The 23324-nt window shown below is 40.9% G+C and overlaps 1 protein-coding gene across 1 annotated transcript; it reads left to right on the top strand.

Moving 5' to 3' along the window:
- Window positions 1-1210: 1210 nt before the first annotated feature.
- On the top strand, window positions 1211-22966 carry LOC120791796 (A disintegrin and metalloproteinase with thrombospondin motifs 15-like). Its single transcript, XM_040130516.1, has 8 exons — window positions 1211-2469; window positions 5340-5472; window positions 7036-7203; window positions 12619-12902; window positions 12980-13157; window positions 13898-14073; window positions 15391-15566; window positions 20733-22966. The coding sequence occupies exons 1-8, from the start codon at window positions 1498-1500 to the stop codon at window positions 21508-21510; spliced, it is 2865 nt and encodes a 954-aa protein (XP_039986450.1). The 5' UTR covers window positions 1211-1497; the 3' UTR covers window positions 21511-22966.
- The last annotated feature ends 358 nt before the right edge of the window (window positions 22967-23324 follow it).

Below are 23324 nucleotides of genomic sequence, written 5' to 3'. Positions count from 1 at the left end.
GAGTTGTGTATGAGTGGCAGCCCCCCCCCAAGCCACACAGCGCGATCTGCTTTATCCCCGCACAAAAGACCACCGTTTGACAGAGAAAGGCCCTGTGTGTGTTTGAGCACTGACAAATGTATAATCATCAGTGGTGGAGCTATAAGAGGAATATTATCCTTTAATTGTGTGTGTGTGTGTGTGTGTGTGTGTTCTCTATATTCTGTGGAGAAACTTATTTATCAAGGAAAGATGTGTTTTTGCCCAAAGAACATTTTTTATCATTTGAAACGTATTTATTAAAAAAGGAATTCAGTGAAAAGGAGCAATGACTCAAATTAACGTCTATTTTTTTTATTCAAAAAGTTAAATTAAAACAATGAACCCCGTGTATCCAATTTTAAAATGACATTTCTTACTGGGGATTTGAAACGTTCTTATATTCATGACTATTTCTTTCCAGCACAATAGAGGCGGACTATAGAAGCATTTTATTCATGGTGCCACGGAGGGTTCCCATAAAGGGCCCCTGCCGTATTACAAGAGTGAAGTCAAGTTGGGCCAGGCACAACGGGAATGACTTTATTAAGACGGCGTGACTGAAGAATGCCAGTACTTTAAACAATAAAAAAAAAAAAAAAACGATCCTGGAGGCGCAGTACCACACAAACGCCGACATATGGCGCCAGAGCACAACGCACTGGTTCCAGAGCAGAGACGCGCGGATGCTCCAGTGGATTTCAGGCGCAGACAGGTGTCGCTCTTTGCCCTGATTTAAGCTTGCACGTCCCTTATGTCTTTGTCTCCTGCATGGGGATGTGCAGAGAAAAGTACATGTTTGTTTGCATGTTAATGTTTACACTTTTGAAGACTTTTTGGTGCTTTTGGTAAAATGTGGCGTTTCCTTTTCTGGGAAACACGCTGGAAAAGGGAAAGAAGAAGAAGAAATATCTAACAAAAACGAAATGACAGGAGATTTTTGGAGACATGTGTTACATAATTAAGGTTACGGTTTAAAGAAAGGAATTTGAAATGAATGCCAAAATGTTCAAAAAACTCCTAATTAAACCGGTCGGAGTGTGTTGCCTTTTGTGCCTTGTGTGTTTGCTCCTTGTCTGTCCCCCTCGCAGCGAGTCTGGGCTGTGGGAGGAGGGTGATGCTCCAGCTCCTGTCACACATGCTGTACAGCAACAATAATATTTGGAGAGTTACAAGTGGCCGCAGTCTTCAGCATAAAGCGAGACGCATGGCCAGTGAGCTCTCTCTTGCGCACACAGTCAGATTTCAGGTTACAGTGCCCGTCGGTGTGTATGCGCGACTTTAAAGCACAGCGGCTCAGAGAAGTTGGTGGCCTGAGTGGAAACGGTGCAAGATGGGAAAGGAGCTGGACGGCAGTGCGGGTGCTTAGTTTTCTGAGGACGCACAAGCGGCGCTCCCTGCCATTGCGCACAACTTCTTGCTGCGTGCAAAGGCGCTGCAGCCGAATTACAGGGTGGACTTTCCTCACCAAGAGCAGAGATGGCTACACTCACTCAGTCTTTGATTATTTTTATCAAATGCCTCCTTTATTTCAAACTAACATATTGCATGGAGGTAGATTTCTTCACACCTGTTCGCTTGGATCACCAAGAGGATGAAACGCATCTGCACCGGCGTGCGGAGCAGATGAATGAAAGACAGGTTGCTTTTCGACTACGTGCATTCAAGCAGGAATTTTACCTCCACCTCACGCCAGATTCTAGTTTCCTTGCGCCGGGCACCTTGCCCCCTGAGAGCAGCTCCTTAGCGTCCAACGCCTCTGTAACGGCTGACCTCAGGGAATGCTTCTACTCCGGTGATGTCAACACAGATCCGGACTCCTTTGCAGCGCTCAGTCTGTGTAAAGGTCTCCACGGGGGGTTCTCCTATAACGGCATGGAGTATTTCATCAGCCGGGGCGCAACTGAAGACGCGGCAGCCGCGTCTGGGTATAGAAACTCTTTCGACAGGATGCATGTCATCCGCCGCAGGAGAGGCGCTGCGCACTCAGGCGGCAACTTCACCAGCAGGTGTGGAGTTGCACCTGATACCAGCTTCTCCATTTCCCTGGAGAAATACAAGTATATGAGTGAACTGGATAATGATAGCTTAACTGAAACTGTGCTGAAAACCTTAGGGAGGTCCAAAAGGTTTGCCTCCATCGCAAGGTTTGTGGAGGTGCTGGTGGTGGCAGATGAATCCATGGCTAAATTTCACGGAGATGACCTGAAGCATTACCTCCTGACCCTGATGTCAGTAGCAGCCAGGCTATACAAACACCCCAGCATTTTCAACTCCATAAACATAGTGGTGGTGGGCTTCATGGTGATAAATGAAGCCGACAAGGGACCTAAGGTTTCCAGTAATGCGGCCCTGACCCTGCGCAACTTCTGCTCCTGGCAGAAGAAGTTGAATAAACACAGTGACAAGCACCCTGAGTACTGGGACACTGCCATACTGTTCACCAAACAGGTAAGCAGGGGGCGAGTGACCTCCATAAAATTCAGCATGAATGTATCATATTTGTGGTGCATGGAATGGAATAGACATGTGGCACTCATACATATGTGCATGACACATTATGAGACAAGGGGTCCTGGGTACGGCAATGTAAAGGGCCCCCAACCCTCCTACATATGAGAAAGACACCCAGGCTGAAAGAGGCATAAAAAGACATTGGTAGTCTTCAAGGGTGAACCGAAAGTCTCAGACTATCAGGCACCCAAAAGTAACCCAGTGATATCATTTATTGTCATTTGTGTCTGTTTGTGGTCATTTGGCATCTCTTCGTGTTTAGTGTTTTCTTTGTAGTCATTTTGTGTGTCTGTATGTTCATTTTGTGTCCCTTCGTAGTCATTTTGCATTGCAATGGTCAGTTGGTATCTTTGGCTCTGGCGTAGCGGCCCCTTGACCCTTTGGGCCCCTAGACCTGTGCCTAGTACACCCACTCAGTAATCCATCCATGACGTAGTGTGTTGGTGCCGTCTGTCATCTGTGCAGCTCTGCAATGCGTTTCAGAGCTGCACAGATGGTATGCACTCTTCTTAGTGTCAGTCTAGTTACCTCCACCAAGTAGGTTATATTTTGTTTGTTTATTTGTCAACAGAATTACCCAAAATGTACTGAATCAATTTTCACCCAACTTGGTGAAGGGATGGGACATGGGCCAGGGAAGGACCCATTGCATTTCAGTGCAGATCTGGTTAAAGTGGTGGATCCAGGAATTTTTTTTTAATCACATCCCTCAACATTGCAAGATAGGGCATTTTTTGCCTTGGCGGAGGTATGCGCTCGACTGAACGCCATTCTAGTTTAGCTCTGTGTTAGCTGCTTCAATGAGTCACTGGAAAAGATCAACTGAGCCAGTTCTTTCCACGAAAGACCTCATCTCTGTGTTCTTCTATGGAATAAGAACTGGAATAAGGTTATCTGCCTACATAAGGTACATTCATAAAGATCAGAGTTTTTGATAAAAATCCACTTGGAATCCAAATTATTCCATCATTCAAGCTGCTGTAAACTGACATTATCTAAAGCATTCAGCATAGTCATAACTGTCACATAATCGCATATGGCTACCAGAGCTGTGACCATGGACTAGTCTTTTTCCTTAGATACAAACTCCTTTCTGTCTCTCCATCATTGGTGTCTGATGGTTGCTGCCTGCTTTCATTTAGGTCCAGTTTTATTCTGGCTAGTGATCTGATATACGACCTCTCTCCTTCACTGCAGAGCAACATGTAAAAACACTTAAAGGTCAAAAAGAGTGAACAATCATCCTATTACTTGGAAAGATTCTTTATTTACACTGAGGGCACTTATATATAGGAAAGTCCAGGTCCAGTGTTGCTGTCCTTGTAGGGCACAATGAGCACAGCTGCTGCGTTGGAAAAAATCCTGTAATAGATTATGGAGAGAAAGTTGTGTGGAATACACATGGCTGGCAGAAAGTGCTTCTGGTATCCCTGGGCCTCACTGTAACACAGGGTTAACCAGTTCACCATCCACTGTGTTTTCAGATTTCCTTTGAACACTACAAAAGCACAGGAAAGTCATTTGATATAACATAATAACATAATCCCTGACTAGAAAGATCCAAACAGGAATAAAATAAGTGTTAGAAACAGGAAAACCTATCCAGTAAGCATTGGGACAGAACAAAACAACAGTCATCCTGAAAACCAATGAGTCATGGCCAATACTCCAATAATAAGAATTTTTTCAGGTGGGAAAAGGCTTGTAACTTTCCCTGTAATGTTAAGTGACAAGACTAATGCTCACAAAAACAATGCCAACATACTGATTTTTAGCAGGTATAATTTTGACCATGTTCCTTGTTAGTTTAGCGTGTTAAAATGCTAAAATTTGTCAATTAGCACAAAACACAAAGTACAGTTGAGGCCAGTAGGAATGTCATGAAGGTATTTGGTCATAAACTTAAGTAATGGACAAATTGAAATTTTGACCTGAAGACAGTGCTAAACGAAAAGCTAAGTGACCACCAAAGTTATTGCAGTTCTTCCCGAGGGGGACATGAATTTCAAAACCCATTTCATGGCAATCTATATAATAGCTGTCAAGACATTTAACTCCAAACCACAAACATCAACTTCATGGTGGCCTTAGAGGAAAAGTCAAGAGATCACCAAAGTCATCGGGATTCATCATTTGGGGACCATGAATGTACAATATGTACAAAATGTCACAGCATTCCATCCAACAGTGCTTGAGATATTTCAGTCTGGACCAAAGTGGTTGACCGACCAACCAACAGTGCCTTCCCAACAGCCATGCTGCTGGGAAGGCTAAAGAGATAATTGCAGGGCCATGACACGAAAACTGGCACACATGTTTTTTAGGGGGAAACCTTGTGTTGAGAACTTTATGTTTGACAAGGCCAGATATCGACAATTAGCAAAAATGGAAGTTCTTCAAGGAGAAAAGAGGGAATAGCAAGAATTAGTGATTAACTTGTAAAGAAAAGACTGTAGTGGAGTTGACATGGTTTTACCTTATCCTGGGCTGTGGGCTGCGGGTGGGACTCATATATTCCTCCCAAACTATCTTCTTACCTCTTACCCAAACACCAAGAGGAAATCTGTAATGGGCTATCTCCCCTGACCCTCTGCCTCAATATATTTTGAGAACAGAGCAGCAATAAGCAAACCAGAGTCCCATGTGCTTTGTATTAGTGCCCTCTATGGTCTATCCATTCTGTAACTCACACCTCAACCACACTAAACTTGTTTAGAACATGGCTCCAGTCCTATCTGATTTTTCAAGCTTCCTGTAAGAATAAAGAAAAAGGGTTTGAATTAACACTTACATCTCCGTGTCACCAGGATCTCTGTGGGGCCACAACCTGTGATACACTGGGGATGGCTGACGTTGGGACCATGTGTGATCCGAAGAGGAGCTGCTCTGTCATCGAAGACGATGGCTTGCCCTCTGCTTTCACGACTGCCCACGAACTCGGTTAGAAAGTTTTCCCGAATGTCGTTGGCATTTGAGTAAAGTGTAGTTGATTGGAAAGGACTGAACACTCATACTATGCATTTAAGATTTATGCTGACACACATTTGAACTGTAGCAGGGTTCAGAGTGAGATATGCTTAGGGCGAGAGCTGCATGTAACCTTAACTTAAAGTGTCAAAGGAATTCTGCAGTCCGGTTTGACAGACACATACACACATAATCAGTATGCAAACTGGCCTGCCTGGAGGGCTTTGCAACTTTCATGATGATCTATATGGTTCTGGTTCTCAGTCCTGATCCGAGAGCACTGCAGGGTTTCAGTCCTACCAGCTATTTCTCAGAAAGAGAAATGTAAAATGATTGTGGTTTTATTGGACGTTACTTGCTGTAAGTATTTCCTGACAAACAACGGCTATGTCTAGAAACTATGCCCAACTTTACCCCACAGACACGAGATTGATATCAGTTCTCTCATCTCACTCTTAGCGCATTTCCTAAAATGCTGAACCATTTTTTAAAATCCGAAATCAGTTTCTAGTTTTCTTGCTAATCAACTAGCTTTTATTAAAAAGAAACATTGCATTGGCTGTTTCATGGTGAGTATGTTTAAATACACAGAGAATGTATGTTATGAACCAAACGAATCTGTCTGAATTGTGAGACTGTACTGAGTTCAGAAGTTTTGATTTATGACCTCCTGTGGGTGGAGGAGTGTCCAGTATAGCTTGAACAATAGGGTGAATTTACAGTAACTGATCTGTCAATACATTCTTATCTATTCATCAGGTATTTGTGATTTAGGCGGACATATATGTGAGAGGTTAAAATGGAAAAAGAACTAAAGTTGAACACTACTATTCCTTCCTTGTCTGCTTTTTGATGCAATTTAATGGATAGTATTAAACTGCCTGTAGTTTTAGGCTAAGCCTAATCATTTTAATAATACAAGGGACAGGTTTTTTCACATTTTAAATAATCATTGGTTGAGAAGACTGTAAAAGAAGCAGGACTCATGCCTGAGACCAGATGCACAAGTAACTCCCGAGGCCCCAAGAGAGGCATTGATTTACACGCGTAAGTTAAATAATTACACAATTTCCCTTCAAAATGATCCTGTTTCATGATTGAACATGCTGAAAACCACAGTTTGTTTGTTTTTTTCTTTTGGAAAGTACTGCATGTTCGTATTTAGGGAATGAAACCATTTCCTTGGGAACTAAATTCCCCTGTCAGGCCAGGTTTAGAACATGGACGTATGCCACGTTGTATATTCCCATGCATAGATGCATTCCCCGCTATGATGTCAGCTTCAAATCAGTCCAAGCTGAGTTCACTTTGCCTTTTACATATGTGTGTGACGTGATGTCTGGTAAAAAGTTTCTCTCTATTTTAATGGATTCATATTTCAGTGTCATCCCCACAGAAACTTCACTGTATCTACCCAGTAACTCTTACTATCTACTTATCATGTTTTAAATTACGGTTCGACTGTAAATAGCAGTACTTGACTCTAACAAAGACCTGACCTTCTGTCTCTGTTCCCACCCCACCCTCTCCCCTCAGGCCACGTCTTCAACATGCCCCATGACAATGTGAAAGCATGTGAGGAGGTATTTGGGAAACTGAAGGACAACCACATGATGTCTCCCACCCTGATTCAGATTGACAGGAGCCGACCCTGGTCTGTGTGCAGTGCAGCCATCATTACTGAGTTCCTGGACAGAGGTCATGGTTAGTAAACACTTCCTGTATATGTCTCTGGACTCAGATGGACCACTAATTCTGTCCAGGTTTCGTGCTGTCAGCTGGTAGTAATCTAACCCACAAAAAACAGACCGTGGCTCTATTTTGTCACAGATATACTGATTATTTCAGTTGTGTGACTGAAGCTAAAAATACTTCTGTTCTATTTATTATTTTTTTTAATGAATATGTCTCTTTAAATAAAATTAAGCATAGTGTTTGTTCAGGCAGAGCACTAAAGTCAGACTTGAGTCGACTGACTGGCTTCAGTTGTTTTCAGTATGCTTTACAATGACTGGCTCGTTCACAGCTGTGTAGCTAGTAACATCCAATCATAGTCCCTCAGGTGTACAACACAGTCATTATGACCTGACACTTGCTCTCTGTCACTCTGATGATCGCCCTCATGCCAACGCCGTCTGGCGCAGCTGACCTGACGGCACCGGACAACTCGACTAAGGAGTAAATGATCATGCCGTGCATCTTCTGCTTGCCCACTTCCTCGGTGGTCAGCCTGTTGTCAATCAGCCTCTGACTGACAATGCCCAGCCGGACAGAAGCTGAGTTTCCCTGTGTTTGCTGTTGGACTGCAGCCGCATTGTGGGGGTTTAACATTGCTTGAAGTTGTTTTGGGGGTTTTCTTTTAGCTCATGCGTGCTTTTGAGCTGATCATTAGAGGAATGCTTTACTCAAACGTGGTTATGGCTTGTTCATTTTTTTTTGTTAGATTCCTCTTGTTATCAAGGTGCTATTAGCATCTTGCCGTATGTTCATCTGAGAGTAATAAAATAATATTGAGTTATATCTCAGATGAGAAAGGCTTTGCTAACCTTTAAGGGAAACTGCAACAAGCTTGTTGCTTCTCATAGATCAGGTACATTTAGTTTAGAATATTTCCCTTGAATCAGGATACTGTTCCCGTCCTTCCGCATGTTTATCTGAGGTATTGTTTCTGGACTACATCTCAAATGAGAACAGCTGTGCTCTGTCATTCAAGGGGAATTGCAACATGCTATTGTTTCACTCAGGCCTGGTACAGTACATTCCGTTGAGAACTAAGATTCGTGTTCATCTACGTGGGATTCCCTCTTTGAGCAGAATCCACATTGCTGCTTGGATTAAGGAGAGCTCCCTCAAACAGCAGAGTCTTTCCTGCCAGATCTAACTGTATGACCACTTGCTATAAATGGACAATTCCTTGGCGTGTCTCTGACTGAAGGTTTTTTTTTTATTTGCTTTTTTCCACGTGTTGGACCTCACTGGCATCTTGTAATATAAATCTCAAATCAGATTGTCTAAAGTTAATACACTTCAACACTTTAAAAGACACTCCACAAACAAAAAAAAGCCATGTCATGGTAGATATGTTGAAAAAAGGGGCATATTTTCTATAAGAGACATGGTCGTTTCAAATGATGGAATAATCAGTTCAAAAGCACAATAAAACTAATGTGAAAGTTGTTAAAATACCTTAGAGAGGGGGCATTGTTAAACATCTGGATATATTTTGCTGTATTTTTGATTTCGTTGCATCCATCATCTACATCAGTGGATGAGGAAAGAAGTAGAAAAATATTTGTTATCTTAAAGAGTAGAAGTCAAGATAAATAAGAAGAGTCAGAAGAGATATATACCAGATTCTCACAAGCCTCAATAGTCCACAATGCCTCAACAACAAATGCAGACATGTAAAAAATTACACTTTAAAGTGGATTGTATATCCAAGTATTTTTCCATGAGATGCAATTTCAGATGCTGATAATATACTATATCTGCTTCCGGTATCAACATTCAATATAACATTCATGAGTGTATTAATGTATCATTCAGCTTTTTCTCCTCAGTAGCTCCTTTACTCCAAATTTCGTCTGCCTTAGTGTAAACTCAAGTAAGTGCAAGTGGATTCTGTGTAATAGACAGAATTAAACACACCAATTTATCACTTCAACTCAACCAGCCCTCTAACTGTAACAAGCAACGCTACTATCTTTTCTACATGAGTATTTTGGCTTAATCTAAACATTAACAGGTGCCTACACTCTCACGTACAGCTACCTCTGCCTTTGTACAGACTGAATATAGAGTTATTGAACATACAGTACCAACTGCTTTAAACTCATTCATGCATTATTTGTATGTTCAAATAATATTTGCCCTTTATCGTAATGTGCAGTCATATGAAAGATTTTCTTTGCTTCAGTATGCTTTTTGAATATTCCTTTAATTCTGTAATCCACAGATTTGAAATCATAGGCTTGAAAACCTGCAGTCAGTACCGTAAATGACCTTACATGAGCATCCTTTCAATGCATAACATTTTTAAAGAGCAAAATTGATTCTGAGACGTGGTATGAGAAAGATGATAGAGTCTATATGTTCTTCCTAAAAGAAAATAACAGAAGTTCATGTTACCCTTTTAGCTGATTTTAGCTGATCTAATTAAAAATAACAGCGAAATCAGAATATCTTAATTATCTGATTGAATATCTGTTTTGACTGCAACAGGAAGTTGTTCCTTTAAAAACTTGCACTTTTTGGATCATCAAAATTCTTTTATAAACTTTTGAACAAGAGAGATCATGCATTCTATGAGCAAATGTTTGTGTAGATCACACTCATGGCCTAGGAGGAGTTTGAAAGTGTAAGTTACGCCTATTTTGCGATTTTGGAAAAAAAGTCATAGGCGGAAATGAGCGTGGCCTATATCAGAAGATTCAGCTAAATTCATGGAGCGCATGGATATGAGTTTTTTTTTTTAATGTGTGATGTACAATGTGGGAGTTAAGGGCCAAAACGCGCTTACCTTCATTATCAGAACACCTGCTGGTGGACATGTTTCACTTTTGGCCTCTTACATGTAGGCACCATTCTATCCCTCCTCTGAAAATTTCACTCACATAACTTTTTTGGTGTATTCTGCAGTACCACTGTTACCAACAGAAAAATAAAACAAAACAAAAATAAAAAAAATAAAAATCTGAGCGATTACAATAGTGAGCCACTATTATGCCTATATGGCCCCCAGCCCCCTCGGGCTTGGCCCCCTAAATAAGTTGTCCTTAAATTTAAGCAAAATTAAGTTTATAATTTTTATAAATCATGTAATTAACACAGATGTTAAACAGCACAAAACAAAACTGAGTACAACCCTGTGCAATATCACTAAAATGTTAAATCGTACCATCTTACAATAATTGTATTAGTGTAGGGTGTTTGATCGTATGTATGATTAAAAGCAAACAGGGTAGATAGACTAACTTGAAAATCCAGGCCCCAAACTACAACCTCTATGCAATGAGGCTTCATAAAGATGGGAGAGGGTACGAGAGCATAAGTAAGCTACGGAACATAAGCTGAAACATGGCTGCAGCAGTGGTTAGGAGGTATACGAAGAGCCATACAAACAGTAATAGAAGGTGCAGTGGCCATTCAGTGGCTAAATTAATTGGCTTCATTCGTCTTGGGCTTTGGCTGAAAACAAATAAAACTTTATTAAATTAACAGGATTTGTAATTAACATTTTACTGATATTGACCAACAGTGTACTGGGATTTGTTGTATATTGTATGCATACATGATGGAGAAAGAGTCTATGAGACAAATTTTTTTGGGTGTCATACTTGATCATTAAGTACTGGAAAATGCATATCAATCATATGAAATGAAGAATATCAAAATCAATTTCACTATTATACAAGGCTAAGAATCTGTATGCACGTACGATCAACAGGTGAACCCAAACACAGGACACAGACTCAGAGCTCAAATGAACAAGAGAAGCTTTATGTTCAATCTAGGGGATGAAGGTGGAAGGGGAATGAGGGTAGTGGCTGCAGAATACAGATGGCAGAGGGAAACTGGCGGCCGGCAGGACAGAGCAGAGTGTGGAATGAAGGCTGTGAGCGGGGCTGGACGACTGACAAGCAGGCAAGATAAGGAATGAGAGCAGGCTGGCGTGGTCGGGTCTTGAAGGAAGCAGGGGGGATCTGGTTTAGAAGCAGATCTGGTTTATGAGGTGGATAATGTTGCAAGCATGGCAGGCAGAGAGACAAGCAGGCAAGCAGGCAGGCATGCAGTGATCCTGGAGCACCGGGAGACGGGGATTAACTCAGAGAAAACACAAGGAAAACAATCTGAACACACAATTCTAAGCAGCCTTAACGTTAGATACCAAACAGGCTGAAACAACAGTCTGGCAAAGAGGAAGAACCGGGGAAGTTCCATATACTGCTGCTCTGATGATCAGATGGATTGAAGGTGTGGAGGCTGATTGGTAATCAGGGAGCCCGGAGAGGGAGAGGAGCGCCACGGCCACGACACAGACACACTTACACACACATATGGAGACGGAGACAAATAGGGGAGAACAGGAGACACAGGGCAAAGGGAAAACAACAGAAACACTTGGAATAAACTGGAGATGAAGCCGAGATGGTGACATAATCCCTTGCTAATGAAATTACAGACATTAAAATTTCATGACCTGATTGATTGCATGAATACTGTATAACATGCATAAAAATTTGTTACCATCAAATATTTTAAACATGTTTGTGAAAAAAGACAGCAAATACCAACTTAACTGAATATTGCTGTTTAAGGAATGAATCTGAAGGACAATGAATGTGTGACAATAAAAGGGGCGAACGTATGGAACAATCTCGAAAATTAACTAAAAAAACGTGTCATACAAATCAAAAATTTAAAAGATTGTTTAAAATTTATGTAACAAGCAAATACACGACAACTGTTTGGTATTCCATCGCAATTAGTATATGTGGTAAATTGTTTCTTGTAATGTGATGTTTTGAAGCAATGAAAGTATCCATGTGTGTGTCAATGTGTGTATGCACACATAAGAGTGTGTAGGCATGTGTATATATATACATGTATGCATATACAGAACTACTTGTTTAGTTTTCGTATGGACTGTGTAGCTTGGACAAATTCAGATAAGGGGAAATTTTGTGTGTGGTAAGGGCATGTGTAATAAGCTGTGGCTTGGGCCTTCGACCTTTCGGTCAACATTATGATCTGTTTATCTGGCTGTTACGCTGCTAAAAGTTCACCAGCCGGTCACTAACTTTGTCTGTCTGCTGACAGGTAGCATACAGTGGGTTTATTAGAGCTTTTGCACCTAAAACTGAAAACAGCTGCCTGCTGCTGCTGAAAACAAGGATGATGAGAGTACTGGGAATCAAAACAGTAAAGTTTTCAATGTTTAAAATGGCTGATTAGCAGCAACCGAGGGCCACAGAAAACTCTGGTCATGGTCGCTTCAAATAAAAGGATATTTGAACGTTTCCAAACTTTTAGTCATTGAATCAGCTTGACTTTAATATCCATACGAGGGAATACAGCTGCAGCCTGATTGACTTCAGTGCTGCCGGTTTGTTTCTGTAGGAGACTGTCTGCTGGACCAGCCTCAGAGACAGCTGTCTCTCCCAGACAATCTGCCTGGCTCCAGCTACAGCCTGCACCGTCAGTGTGAGCTAGCCTTTGGTCCTGGCTCCAAACCCTGCCCATACATGCAGTCCTGCTCTAAACTGTGGTGCACCGGGAAGGCCCGTGGACAGCTGGTCTGTCAAACCCGACACTTTCCGTGGGCGGATGGCACCAGCTGTGGCAACGGCAAGGTCTGCTACCGAGGAGCCTGCACTGACAAGAACAGCACCATGCAAATCAAGGTGAGTGTTGAAAGATCAGTCTTGGTCATTTTTAAGGGCACAACTGATGTACCATTGTCCCTTTTTTTTGTTTGCAGGTGGATGGCCGGTGGGGGAAGTGGGGTGAATTTGGAGACTGTTCCCGAAGTTGCGGTGGAGGAGTTCAGCTGGCCAAGAGAGAGTGTAACAACCCTGTCCCTGAGAATGGAGGCAAATACTGCTATGGCCTTCGCATCAAATATCGCTCCTGTAACCTCAACCCTTGTCCTGAAACAAGTACGCTAGTCTCTGTTTGAGTGTGTTCGCACAGAAAGACACGCATAAAGGGCGCTAACTGACTATTCACGAAACCTCTCTACCAGGGGTGTCATGCACTGAATTTTTTGAGGGGGTACAGTTTCGAAATCCCAGGGCATTGTCATGAAAAGTTTAAATTCATCATACAAATTTACTTGCAACATAGACCAGATGTAAAGAGAAGTCATTTTATTTGATCTCAATTTTAAAATATCTCATATTGATCTGGATGTAAGGGACAAAGCCTAAAAGAGCCTGTATACTGTATTAGTCTATTGTCTCTAAGTTAAGCTTGCTTTTGTTAATTTAATTCAATTCAGTTCAATTCAGTTTTATTAATATAGCACCAAATCATAACAGAGGTTATCTCAGGGCACTTTTCATATAGAGCAGGTCTAGGCCGTACTCTTTACAGTATTTGCGGAGACCCAGCATACCCCCATGAGCAAGCACTTGGCAACAGCGGCGAGGAAAAACTCCCTTTTAATAGGTAGAAACCTTGAACAGAACCCGGCTCATGGTGGGCGGGCGTCTGCCCCGACCGGCTGGGTTGAGAGAGAGAGAGGGAGAAAGGGGGGGGTGCGGGGACATGGTACAGTAGATGTATAACATAAAGATGTGTAACAATAATGCACTGTTAATAGCGGTTTGTATATAAATATATATATATATATATACACAAACTGCTATTAACTCTAAGGTTGTTTTTACATTTCCAGGTAAGAGTTTCCGTGAGGAGCAATGTGAAGCATTCAATGGTTTAAACCTGAACACCAACAGGCTGGGTTCGGCTGTGGTTTGGGTTCCCAAATATTCAGGCATCTCTCCCAAGGACAAATGCAAGCTCATTTGCCGTGCTAACGGGACTGGGTACTTCTATGTCCTTGCTCTGAAGGTGTGTATCCAAGTTACTATTTTCATTTAAACATTCCTTATAGCAAATGTACCATCAGATTGTATCTGTTTCAATCTCTACTCGCTTTTGCTAATCACTGAAAAAGTGGTACTTGTTCAAGAACCTAAATTAAGTTTATTAGACAAACCTATGGACACGATGTGTTAATAAAGTAGAGAGACACCAATGAGTTCTCAAAAGTTCTAGGCAAATAGCATATTCACTGCTTTCACATTACCATCAAATCATAATTACACAAGGCTGATTTTAGCCGGATAATTGCTAGCTCTATTGCAAGTGTAGTTGTAGCCTGTGGACAGTACATACACCAGCTCTGTCAGCTTTCATTATGCTGCTGTGAATAAAAATGTCTTGTCACACTTAGATCCGCCTAAAAACCTGAGACATGACATTGGAAACTTCTCTTAGTATTCCGAGGTGCTTGCTAATGAAATCTGAACTCCTTGTCATCGAACACCTCATGATGAGTCAAAACCTCATGGGAGGTGTAGTTGAAACATTTATTGAGCAGCTCAATGTTCACAGAGGTTTCCAGGTTCGGTGTTTACAGTAACAGTTTCCCTTGTATGATTTGGCCCTCGTCCACAGTGCAATAAGTAACAGCTTGTTCCATCAACTGCATAACAATGAGCTGCGATGTGTTTGTGGCAGTGGACAGTAGCCGCTGCTGCAGGATGGATGGAGTGGTGACAAAGGGAAACATGCAGGGATAGTATCACTTCACAGCTGTGGCCCGTCAGTTACTATTTATGCAACTGGCATGGAAACAAACTTGTAGGAGCAATACAAGCCCACAGCTTGTTTACACTAAAGGACACTGTACACCTTCTCTGGTGATAGTTGTGTTTTTCTTTTTACCTCTGCTAAGGAAGTCATATGATCACCGGTGTCTGTTTGTTGGTTTGTTTTTTTTGTCAGCAGGATTACGCAAAAAGTACTGGACCAATTTGCACCAAACTTGGTGGAGGGATGGGGCATTTGCATGGGAAGAAGTCATTAAATTTTGGGGCAGATCTGGATCATTTACTGTGATTTGAAATTTTTTCCTCTGAAGTATGGTGTATGTTGTTTGACATTGGCGGAGGTCTGTGTTCTACTGAGCGCATTTTCTAGTTTATTTATGTGGTTCTTTGTATTTGTATAGTCAAAATGTAAAGACTGGCGGGCCACATCTGCAGTAACAATGTCTGTCTTTCTCTCTTTTCTCTCTTTCTTTCTTTCTGTTGCTCACACTCACATATTACCCAATGACATCAGCCCAGAATGATGCAATTTCTAAAACCTTAAACCCCGCAGGTTGTGGATGGGACGCCCTGCTCTCCTGACACCTCGGCTGTATGTGTTCAGGGAAAATGCATCAAGGCTGGCTGCGATGGCAAGCTGGACTCCAACAAGAAGTTTGACAACTGTGGTGTGTGTGGTGGGGACAACCAGGGCTGCAAGAAGGTCTCAGGAATGTTCACCAAACCCATGTAAGTAGTATGTCAGCACATTCTGTACCGCTCTTTAGTGTTACATCTGAAATGCTGGAACAGGTCAAGGTCAACATTGGGGTCAACTTTTTTTTAATATTAGGTATATGTTGTTTTTTTTTGAGAGTCAAGAAAAAGTAAGTGAACCCTTTGGAATTACCTGCATTTATGTATAAATTTGTCTTAAAATATGGTCACATCCTCATCTAAATTACAATTATGACCAAACACAATCTATTTTAACTAATAATTGTATTTTTTTTTCTCCATATTGAATACATCACTCAAACATTCACAGCGTAGATTGGAAAAGTACGTGAACCCCTCGGCTAATGACATCACCAATAGTTAAGTGGAGTCAGGAGTTAGTAAAACTGGAGTCCAGTCAATGAAACCAGATTGCAGGTGTGTGTTAGAGCTACTTTGACTTATCAAAAACACGCGAACAGTTTGAGGTGGCAATTCACAGGAAGCATGTGCTGATGTTGTGGGCTGCTGCCAAAGCGGCAACCAGCCGCAGGTGTGGGAGCAAGATTTTATGTGTATGTTTAATGATTTTTAATTTTTAATTTGTCCAGCCGTGAGAGAACAGTGGTCGCAGTGGAGCTTTTTATACAGTATGTTTGGTGATCATGCAAACCTGGCTCTTAGTCAGCGTGTTCAGACAATGACAATACGCTTCTCTCTTGACTTTCTACTTGTACATAAGTTGTACAACTCAGTCTCATACATCAAAATAAACAATGTGCCTGAGTGCCTAGTGCATCATTCTGTGCGACACCAGTTTCTTGATCACAGAGATGACCAGGGTTTTATGGCAGGGATCAGCTATCAAAGGCCTTTGAACAGGAGACGGGCCAGAGGGGAGGCCTGCATCAACACGTAAAAAACTACAGGGAAGAAATCACATTCCTCTGCCTCCTACTGTCTTGGCATATGTGCATTCCCTGAAAAATAAAGTTGAGGAACTACAGGCCAATGTCTGTCATTTTTGAGAATACAAGAATGCCTGTATATTGGCATTCACAGAGACCTGGCTCACTTCCATGGATATGGATAGTGCTCTGGAGATCAGTGGGTTCACAGCTCGTCTGCACTTGGATCAGGGCTGTGAGGTAAAAGGGGAAAATAAAGGGAGGAGGAGTATGCAGGCCCCTCTACCTTCTGAGGGAGTGACAATTATTTGTCACTTTGATATTTACATCCCCAAGTTAATACAATTCATAACTTTCAATCAGTTTCCCCGGAGATGCCCAGTATCGTTTTGGCAGACTTTAATCGTTGTACTCTAAAGATGCCTCTGATTAGTTTTCAGCAATATGTAACTTGTCACACCAGAGAGAATAAAATCCTTGATCATTCCTACGGAGCAATTAAAAACACTTGAGTCTCTGGCTGGACCACCGCTGCGCTCTCTGGATCATAATTCTCTGCAACTTCTCCCCATATATAGACCTTTGCTTAAGAGGGTGAAAGTGCCATAAAGACATGTTCAGATATGGGACAACAACAGCACACTGGCCTTGCAAGGCTGCTTTGAGAGCACTGAATTTCGGGACTTTACGGGTATCTACTGACAGTATTGATGAACTCACTGAGGTGGTTTGTGACTGAACTGGTTTGTTCCTTTTGCTCAAACTTTGTAAGCCCTGCGAAGGAATGTACAATATTTCCAAATAATAAACCTTGGATATCTAAATATGTTAAGATCCTTATGCCTAATAAAAGGTGGACTTTTGGGGAAGGGAAAATTGATACATTGAGAGAAAGTAAAAACAAACAGTGAGATCACAATTGAAAAGGCTGAGGGATAAGGAAAAGATTGAGGCTGAACTTGGCAGCAATAACGCAAATGCACTTTGGCAAGGCATGAAAAAAACGACAGGCTCACATGATCTAAAGGTGTAAAGGCAATTGACATTGACACACAGAGTGTAAGGGGTCTGTTCTAGCAAGTAAATACTAGGAAAAGTCCAGGCCCAGATAACATTAGTAGCAGGGCATTAAAACCATGTGCTGATCAGTTCTGCGACATCTTTTCCTTTTTTTCTCAGTCTCTTAAGTTTCAATTAGTTCTTAGGTTATGAAAACACTCAGCAATTTTTCAGGTGTCCAAGATAAGCACATCTAAAGTGCTTAATGATTTTAAACCTGTTGCCCCTACTTCCTTAGTTATGGAATGCTTTGAAAAAGTAATTAAGATCGAAGTACTGCAGCAAACAGAATTAATTTTAGAGCCCTTACAGTTTCCATACAGGGTCAGTAGAGGGGTGGAGGACACTTCTCTTGCCTTACAAAATTTTTTGTTCAAACATCTTGGGACTCCAGTGGTTCATGCCAGACTTTTATTAATTGATTTTTCATCAGCTTTTTAGCAGAAGGACTCATGTCACTTTTTTTTAATCTTGATTCATATTTAACTGGCTGGATTGTAGACTTTGTAACGAGTAGGACGCAATGTATGAAAGTAATGAGGCATTCCTCCACTGGCTGTTCACAAGTTTGTTGTTTGTCCCCTCTTCTTTATATTTTGTACACTAATGACTGTCCGAGTTTGTATTGGCAAATTATGACATTTTTTGATGATACACTGATTGACAGCCTCTTAAATGCGCAGGAACAGGGTCATGGTGCTATAGTTAAAAACTTTGTATCATGGTGCCAACAGTAATTCCTTCATCTTAATGTTACCAAAACAAAGGATTTGATCGTTGATTTCAGGAGATCCCCCACTTGTCATACATTAACTAGGCTCTGAAATCACCCTGGTAGTTAGTTATAAACATTTTGGGTAAGGTACTGACAGCAGAGTAACGTTTGTAAAGCATCTTTATAATTTTTTTTTTTTTTTTTTTTTTTTTTTAGAAAAATGAACATTATGACTTTGTTCTATTGTAGTTTCACTGAATCTGTGTAATCTTTTTGCATTGTAGTGTGGTATGGAAAGCTCGGCCTGTCCAGTAAGAGACTTAACCTGTTCCGACTCAACAGTCTTTTCAAATCCAAAGCTTTTTGCCATCTATAATAAGTATGTTAGGAAGGCTGATCATCTGAGTTGTTTTCATCTGGTTGTTCCTTTGGGGTTCTAGCTGTAAGGAATAAAGGGACTAAATCTTCCTTTTTTTGATGGCTTTAGGCCTGTTAATCTCTTGTCATTTTGTTCTAACTAAACTAGAAATGTTTCATGCCTTTGGTGGTCTGTGGTGTTTGGCCTGTGAGGAGATTTCCTGTCTGTTCTCCTCAGGGAAGGCATACTTGTGTCTGCTATCTTGTCTATTATTTGCTGAGTTGTGTACCTGATCATTGTAACTGTTATGTTCTTTATCATTGTTGTTAGACTTACCATTAAGAATTGTTGATTTGCATTCAGCTTTGGAGGATTACAAAGTCATCTGAAAGAGTTTAGATATTCATCAGTCCACAGTTTTATAGACAAATTGTCTATATATGGAGACAATATCATTTCTGTGGCTATTCTCCCTGGAAGTGGTCACTTAGCTAAGATGGCGCCAAAGACACAACACAGATTGATCAATTGGATATAAAAGAACCCCAGAGTAACAGCTAAAGGCTTAAAGGAATCATTGCCGCAGGTTAACTTCTCTGTTCATGAGCCTACCATATGCAAATCATAGTGCATGGTTGCACGGACTTTTGTGTCAATGTTACACCACCTTGACACTTCACAACGCTACTGGGAAAATGTTTTGTGGACTGATCAAACTAAGCTTGAATTGTTTGGGAAGAACATGCAGCACTATGTATGGTGTAAAAGGAGCAATGCATGCCAACATGAAAACATCATCCCAACTGTGAAGTACAGTGGAGGGAGCATCATGATTTGGGGCTGCTTTGCTGCCTCTAGACCTGAACTGCATCGAGGGGAAAATGAATTCCCAAGTTTATCAAGGTGTATTAAAGGATAATGTCAGGGTGGCTGTTTGCCAGTTGATGCTCAGTAGAAGTTTGGAAGTAGGTTCAACCTGTTATTAAATCCAAGGGGTTCACTTACCTTTTCCAGAAACTTGTAGGAAAACCTGTAGGAGGAAACACAAGCAGCCCATGCTGACCAATCACATTTGTCTGTAGCCATTGTGGGCCCAATTTGTAGCTACATTTTTAGGAGGCAGACGTTAAGTATGGCATAGCTTACGGAGTCTGTGCATGTTAATGTAAAAGTGTAAATGTGCAATCTTTTGCATAATGTCCTATAAGTATGTGCTTATTCCACTATATTGATGGAAATACATTATCATGTGGTGTTCAAAGCAAGATGATGTATAATGCCTAAAACTTCCTGGTCGTAGGAAGGTTTAGGCAGACTGCATCTGGCTCTAGAAACTTGATGATATTATGATCCAAATCATACTTAGCCAAAGACTGGAAGCAGAGGTAAACCACAAAATCAACATTTATTTCCACAAGGTAACTTCTTAATTTAACACATACATAAACACAAAATGTAGTTATCTAAAGCATTGGAGCATCACTTCTAAATGTATTGGTGACTGGCTTGTGTATTAACAAGATAAAATAAGTATGTAAGACAATTTTAGAACTATTGGAAGGTGTATGTTTTTACATTTAATAGAGGCTTATTTTTTCACCCATCCCTTCTGTCTTTATATTAAGCTAGGCTGACCTGAACTAAACCTTCTACTACAAGCACAGAAATTAAATTGATGTTCTCATTTCACTCTGGTTAGACAGGAAACAATTATTTCCCAAAATGTCACAGTATACCTTAAGTTGGAGACTGTCACGTAGAATCTATTTCACCCTTGTCATGTTTGCCACCATCCATCCTGGATTTAGTGGGAAATTATCTTCATTGCTTTATTGCACAAACCGATAATGTTAAAAAAAAGGGTGATAATCACAAGATTTTACATCCTCGTTGCATTAGAGCTTATTGGAAATGTGGTCTTACTTTTAGTCAGAACTAACACAAGCAACATTTTTATTGTAATGGCCTGAAGGTATATCTACTTTTATTTTGTCTTGACACTTTGATGTAGATGTATGGCAGCATGCTGCACCCTACTCTCTTCTGGATTTGTTTAAAAAATGCTACATGTAGCACCTTTTAAAATTAAGAAGTTGCACCATCACAAAAAAAAAAAAATTATTGGAAAGCATTTACATTTATCCACTCTTCCTCTCCAGCCATGGCTACAACTTTGTGGTGATACTGCCAGCTGGAGCCTCCAACATTGACATCCGTCAGCGCGGCTATCGAGGAATGGTCAGTGATGAAAACTACTTAGCAGTGAAGAATCAGAATGGAAAGTACCTCCTAAACGGCAACTACGTGGTGTCAGCTGTGGAGCGTGACCTACTGGTGAAGGGCAGCCTGCTGCGTTACAGTGGCACCTCCACATCTGTGGAGATTCTGCAGGCCACCAGACCGCTGCAGGAGCCTCTGACTGTGGAGGTACTCTCTGTGGGGAAGATGACTCCCCCCAGGGTGCGCTACTCTTTCTACATCTCCAAGGAGAGCAAGGAGGAGAAAACCCTGCAGAAAGAGGAGAGAAGCCTCAAAACGCATAACAGCATCTTAGTTGATAGCAACAAAGTAGAAGTTAAGAAGCAGGTGATGGGTAAGAGGCCAGTTAGTCACTGGGTGACAGGAAGTTGGGATTTATGCACAGTGACTTGTGGCAACGGTCTTCAGAAGAGGCTGGTACAGTGCCAGAGCATGGAGGGGCGTCCTGCAGTGGACTGTGACAGTGGTGACAGGCCTGCAGCAGTGAGAGCATGTGGGGATCCATGTCCAATGTGGGATGTAGGTACCTGGTCTCACTGCTCCAAGTCCTGTGGAAGGGGATTTAAAAGGCGGCCAGTGCGCTGCATGACCAACAATGGTATGAATCTGCCCAGAGACCACTGCTCTGGAAGGAGGAAGCCTCAGGAACTGGACCTCTGCAACCTAAAGCCATGTTAGAGCAGAACAGACACAGCCCATTGGGTGGAAATCCTCTCAACTTCAGTCTGAGTGTATCTGCGGGGACATCTGTTCAAGAGAAGAAAGCCAATGGAGACAGAGAGGGTCCTCCTCCATTGTTTGAAAAGACAGAGATCTGTTGACTTAAAAAAAAGTAGGAAAGCTGTCCTCTCATAAACTGTTAAACCATCTATGGCATGTTTGACTTTTGGTAAGTCTACCTCTACCTGGAATGTTGATGCAATGCCTGTGCAAACTGTAGGAGAGGAGAGAGATGCAGAGGGAGCGATCACACACATCTGCACACAGATGTAATTTCTCGGTATAATTACAAGCATAGGTTAGATTCCAAGTTAAGGATGGATGAAAGTTTGTGAGACTTACACTGTGCTGTTATCAGAAGCTGATATCTGTGACTTGACATTTTTCTCATTTCACTGAGGAACCAATCAATATGTGAAACACAGTACTGTATCTGCCATGTTCAAGACCTGATTGGTCCGTGCAGTTCCTACATCTTTGTTTTGTTTTTTCTTTTCTGTTTTTTCTTGATTTGGTGCTTTTGGCTGTGGTCTGATGTAGAAAAATCAAACTGCCATTCATAGTTAGTTCATCTTAACAAATAGCTTTACAAGATTTATATCATTCCAAAATGAAAAACAGTCAACATTATATCCTGCACACTTGAAACAGTCTTTATCAATTGGATAATATCAAAGAGTCCCTGAATTTGACTAAAAATGCCAAAAACTAAAAATATTTTTAATTAGAGGAAAATTAGTTTAGTCAAAGCTAAGATGTTATCTTTTTCTATACAGTGAATGTAGGCTGTTTGTATAGTGCAATTGTAATTCATTGTCTGTTGTCTGTTCTGTGTAAAGCAAACCAACGAATGCTCAGCTGTATGTTCTATGTTGCCAAAGAGTTATAAACTTCCACAAAGCCTTAGTACTGTGAGAGACACCTCTCTGCTTGAGCTGGACAGAAGTATGGCTTGCTCAAAGAACCATCGCTGCACATTTCCCTCATCACCTTAAAATTATCTTGTGACTATGAAAAACAGTGGAGGCTGAAAAAAAAAAACATAAAAAGAAAACAGCTGACTAATCGATTAGTCAGTCAACAGAAACTTAATCTGCAACAAAACTTATAATCAATAGATGGTTTTAGTAAGTAATGTACATGTAAAAGTAGATTTTTTCAAGCAAAAACTTTACTGGTTCCAGCTGTCCAAATGCGAAGATTTTGATGCTTTTGTGTCTCCTCTCTGATGGTTAATTGAATATCTTTGGGTTTTCAACAGTTTGTTGGACAAAACATGCAATTTGCAGATGTCGTGTTGGGGTCTTTCACTATTTTCTAGACCAAGAAGTATCAAAATATACATATAGATTTCCCAAGCCACTCCTGCAGTATAAACCACTTTACTGAGTAGCTATATGTTCGGTAGCCTATATTCCCAAACAGTCATTGACTATTATTATTATTATTATTATTATTATTATTATTATCAGTAGTAGTAGTAGTAGTATTTATTCATAGTACTTTTCTAGTATAAAGCACAAAGTGCTTTCCAGAAGGAAAGGAGGATAAGACAATGGCAGGACATAAGCAGCTTTAGATCAGCTGAATGAGGTAAAAAGCAGCAAACAATTTTTCAAAATAGTAATACTAGAAAGTACTCGAAAAATGCAAACAGACGTAAACTCAAAATTAAAGCAATAAAATATCGTAAAAAAAGAAAATTAGCATAGTGGTTGCTTTAAAAAAAACTTAATACTGTAAAAATGGTTTTTGACAATATTTCAAAGTAA

The sequence above is a fragment of the Xiphias gladius genome, chromosome 7 (assembly GCF_016859285.1).
Source record: "Xiphias gladius isolate SHS-SW01 ecotype Sanya breed wild chromosome 7, ASM1685928v1, whole genome shotgun sequence".
In the NCBI taxonomy this organism is placed as follows: Eukaryota; Metazoa; Chordata; class Actinopteri; order Istiophoriformes; family Xiphiidae; genus Xiphias; species Xiphias gladius.
This window is presented reverse-complemented; position numbering and strand designations above follow the sequence as displayed.

Coding starts and splice junctions, on each gene's coding strand:
- LOC120791796 (XM_040130516.1), top strand. CDS start 1,498: ATGGCTACACTCACTCAGTCTTTGATTATTTTTATCAAATGCCTCCTT. Junction 7,204..12,618: donor GTTCCTGGACAGAGGTCATG/GTTAGTAAACAC, acceptor TTGTTTCTGTAG/GAGACTGTCTGCTGGACCAG. Junction 12,903..12,979: donor ACAGCACCATGCAAATCAAG/GTGAGTGTTGAA, acceptor TTTTGTTTGCAG/GTGGATGGCCGGTGGGGGAA.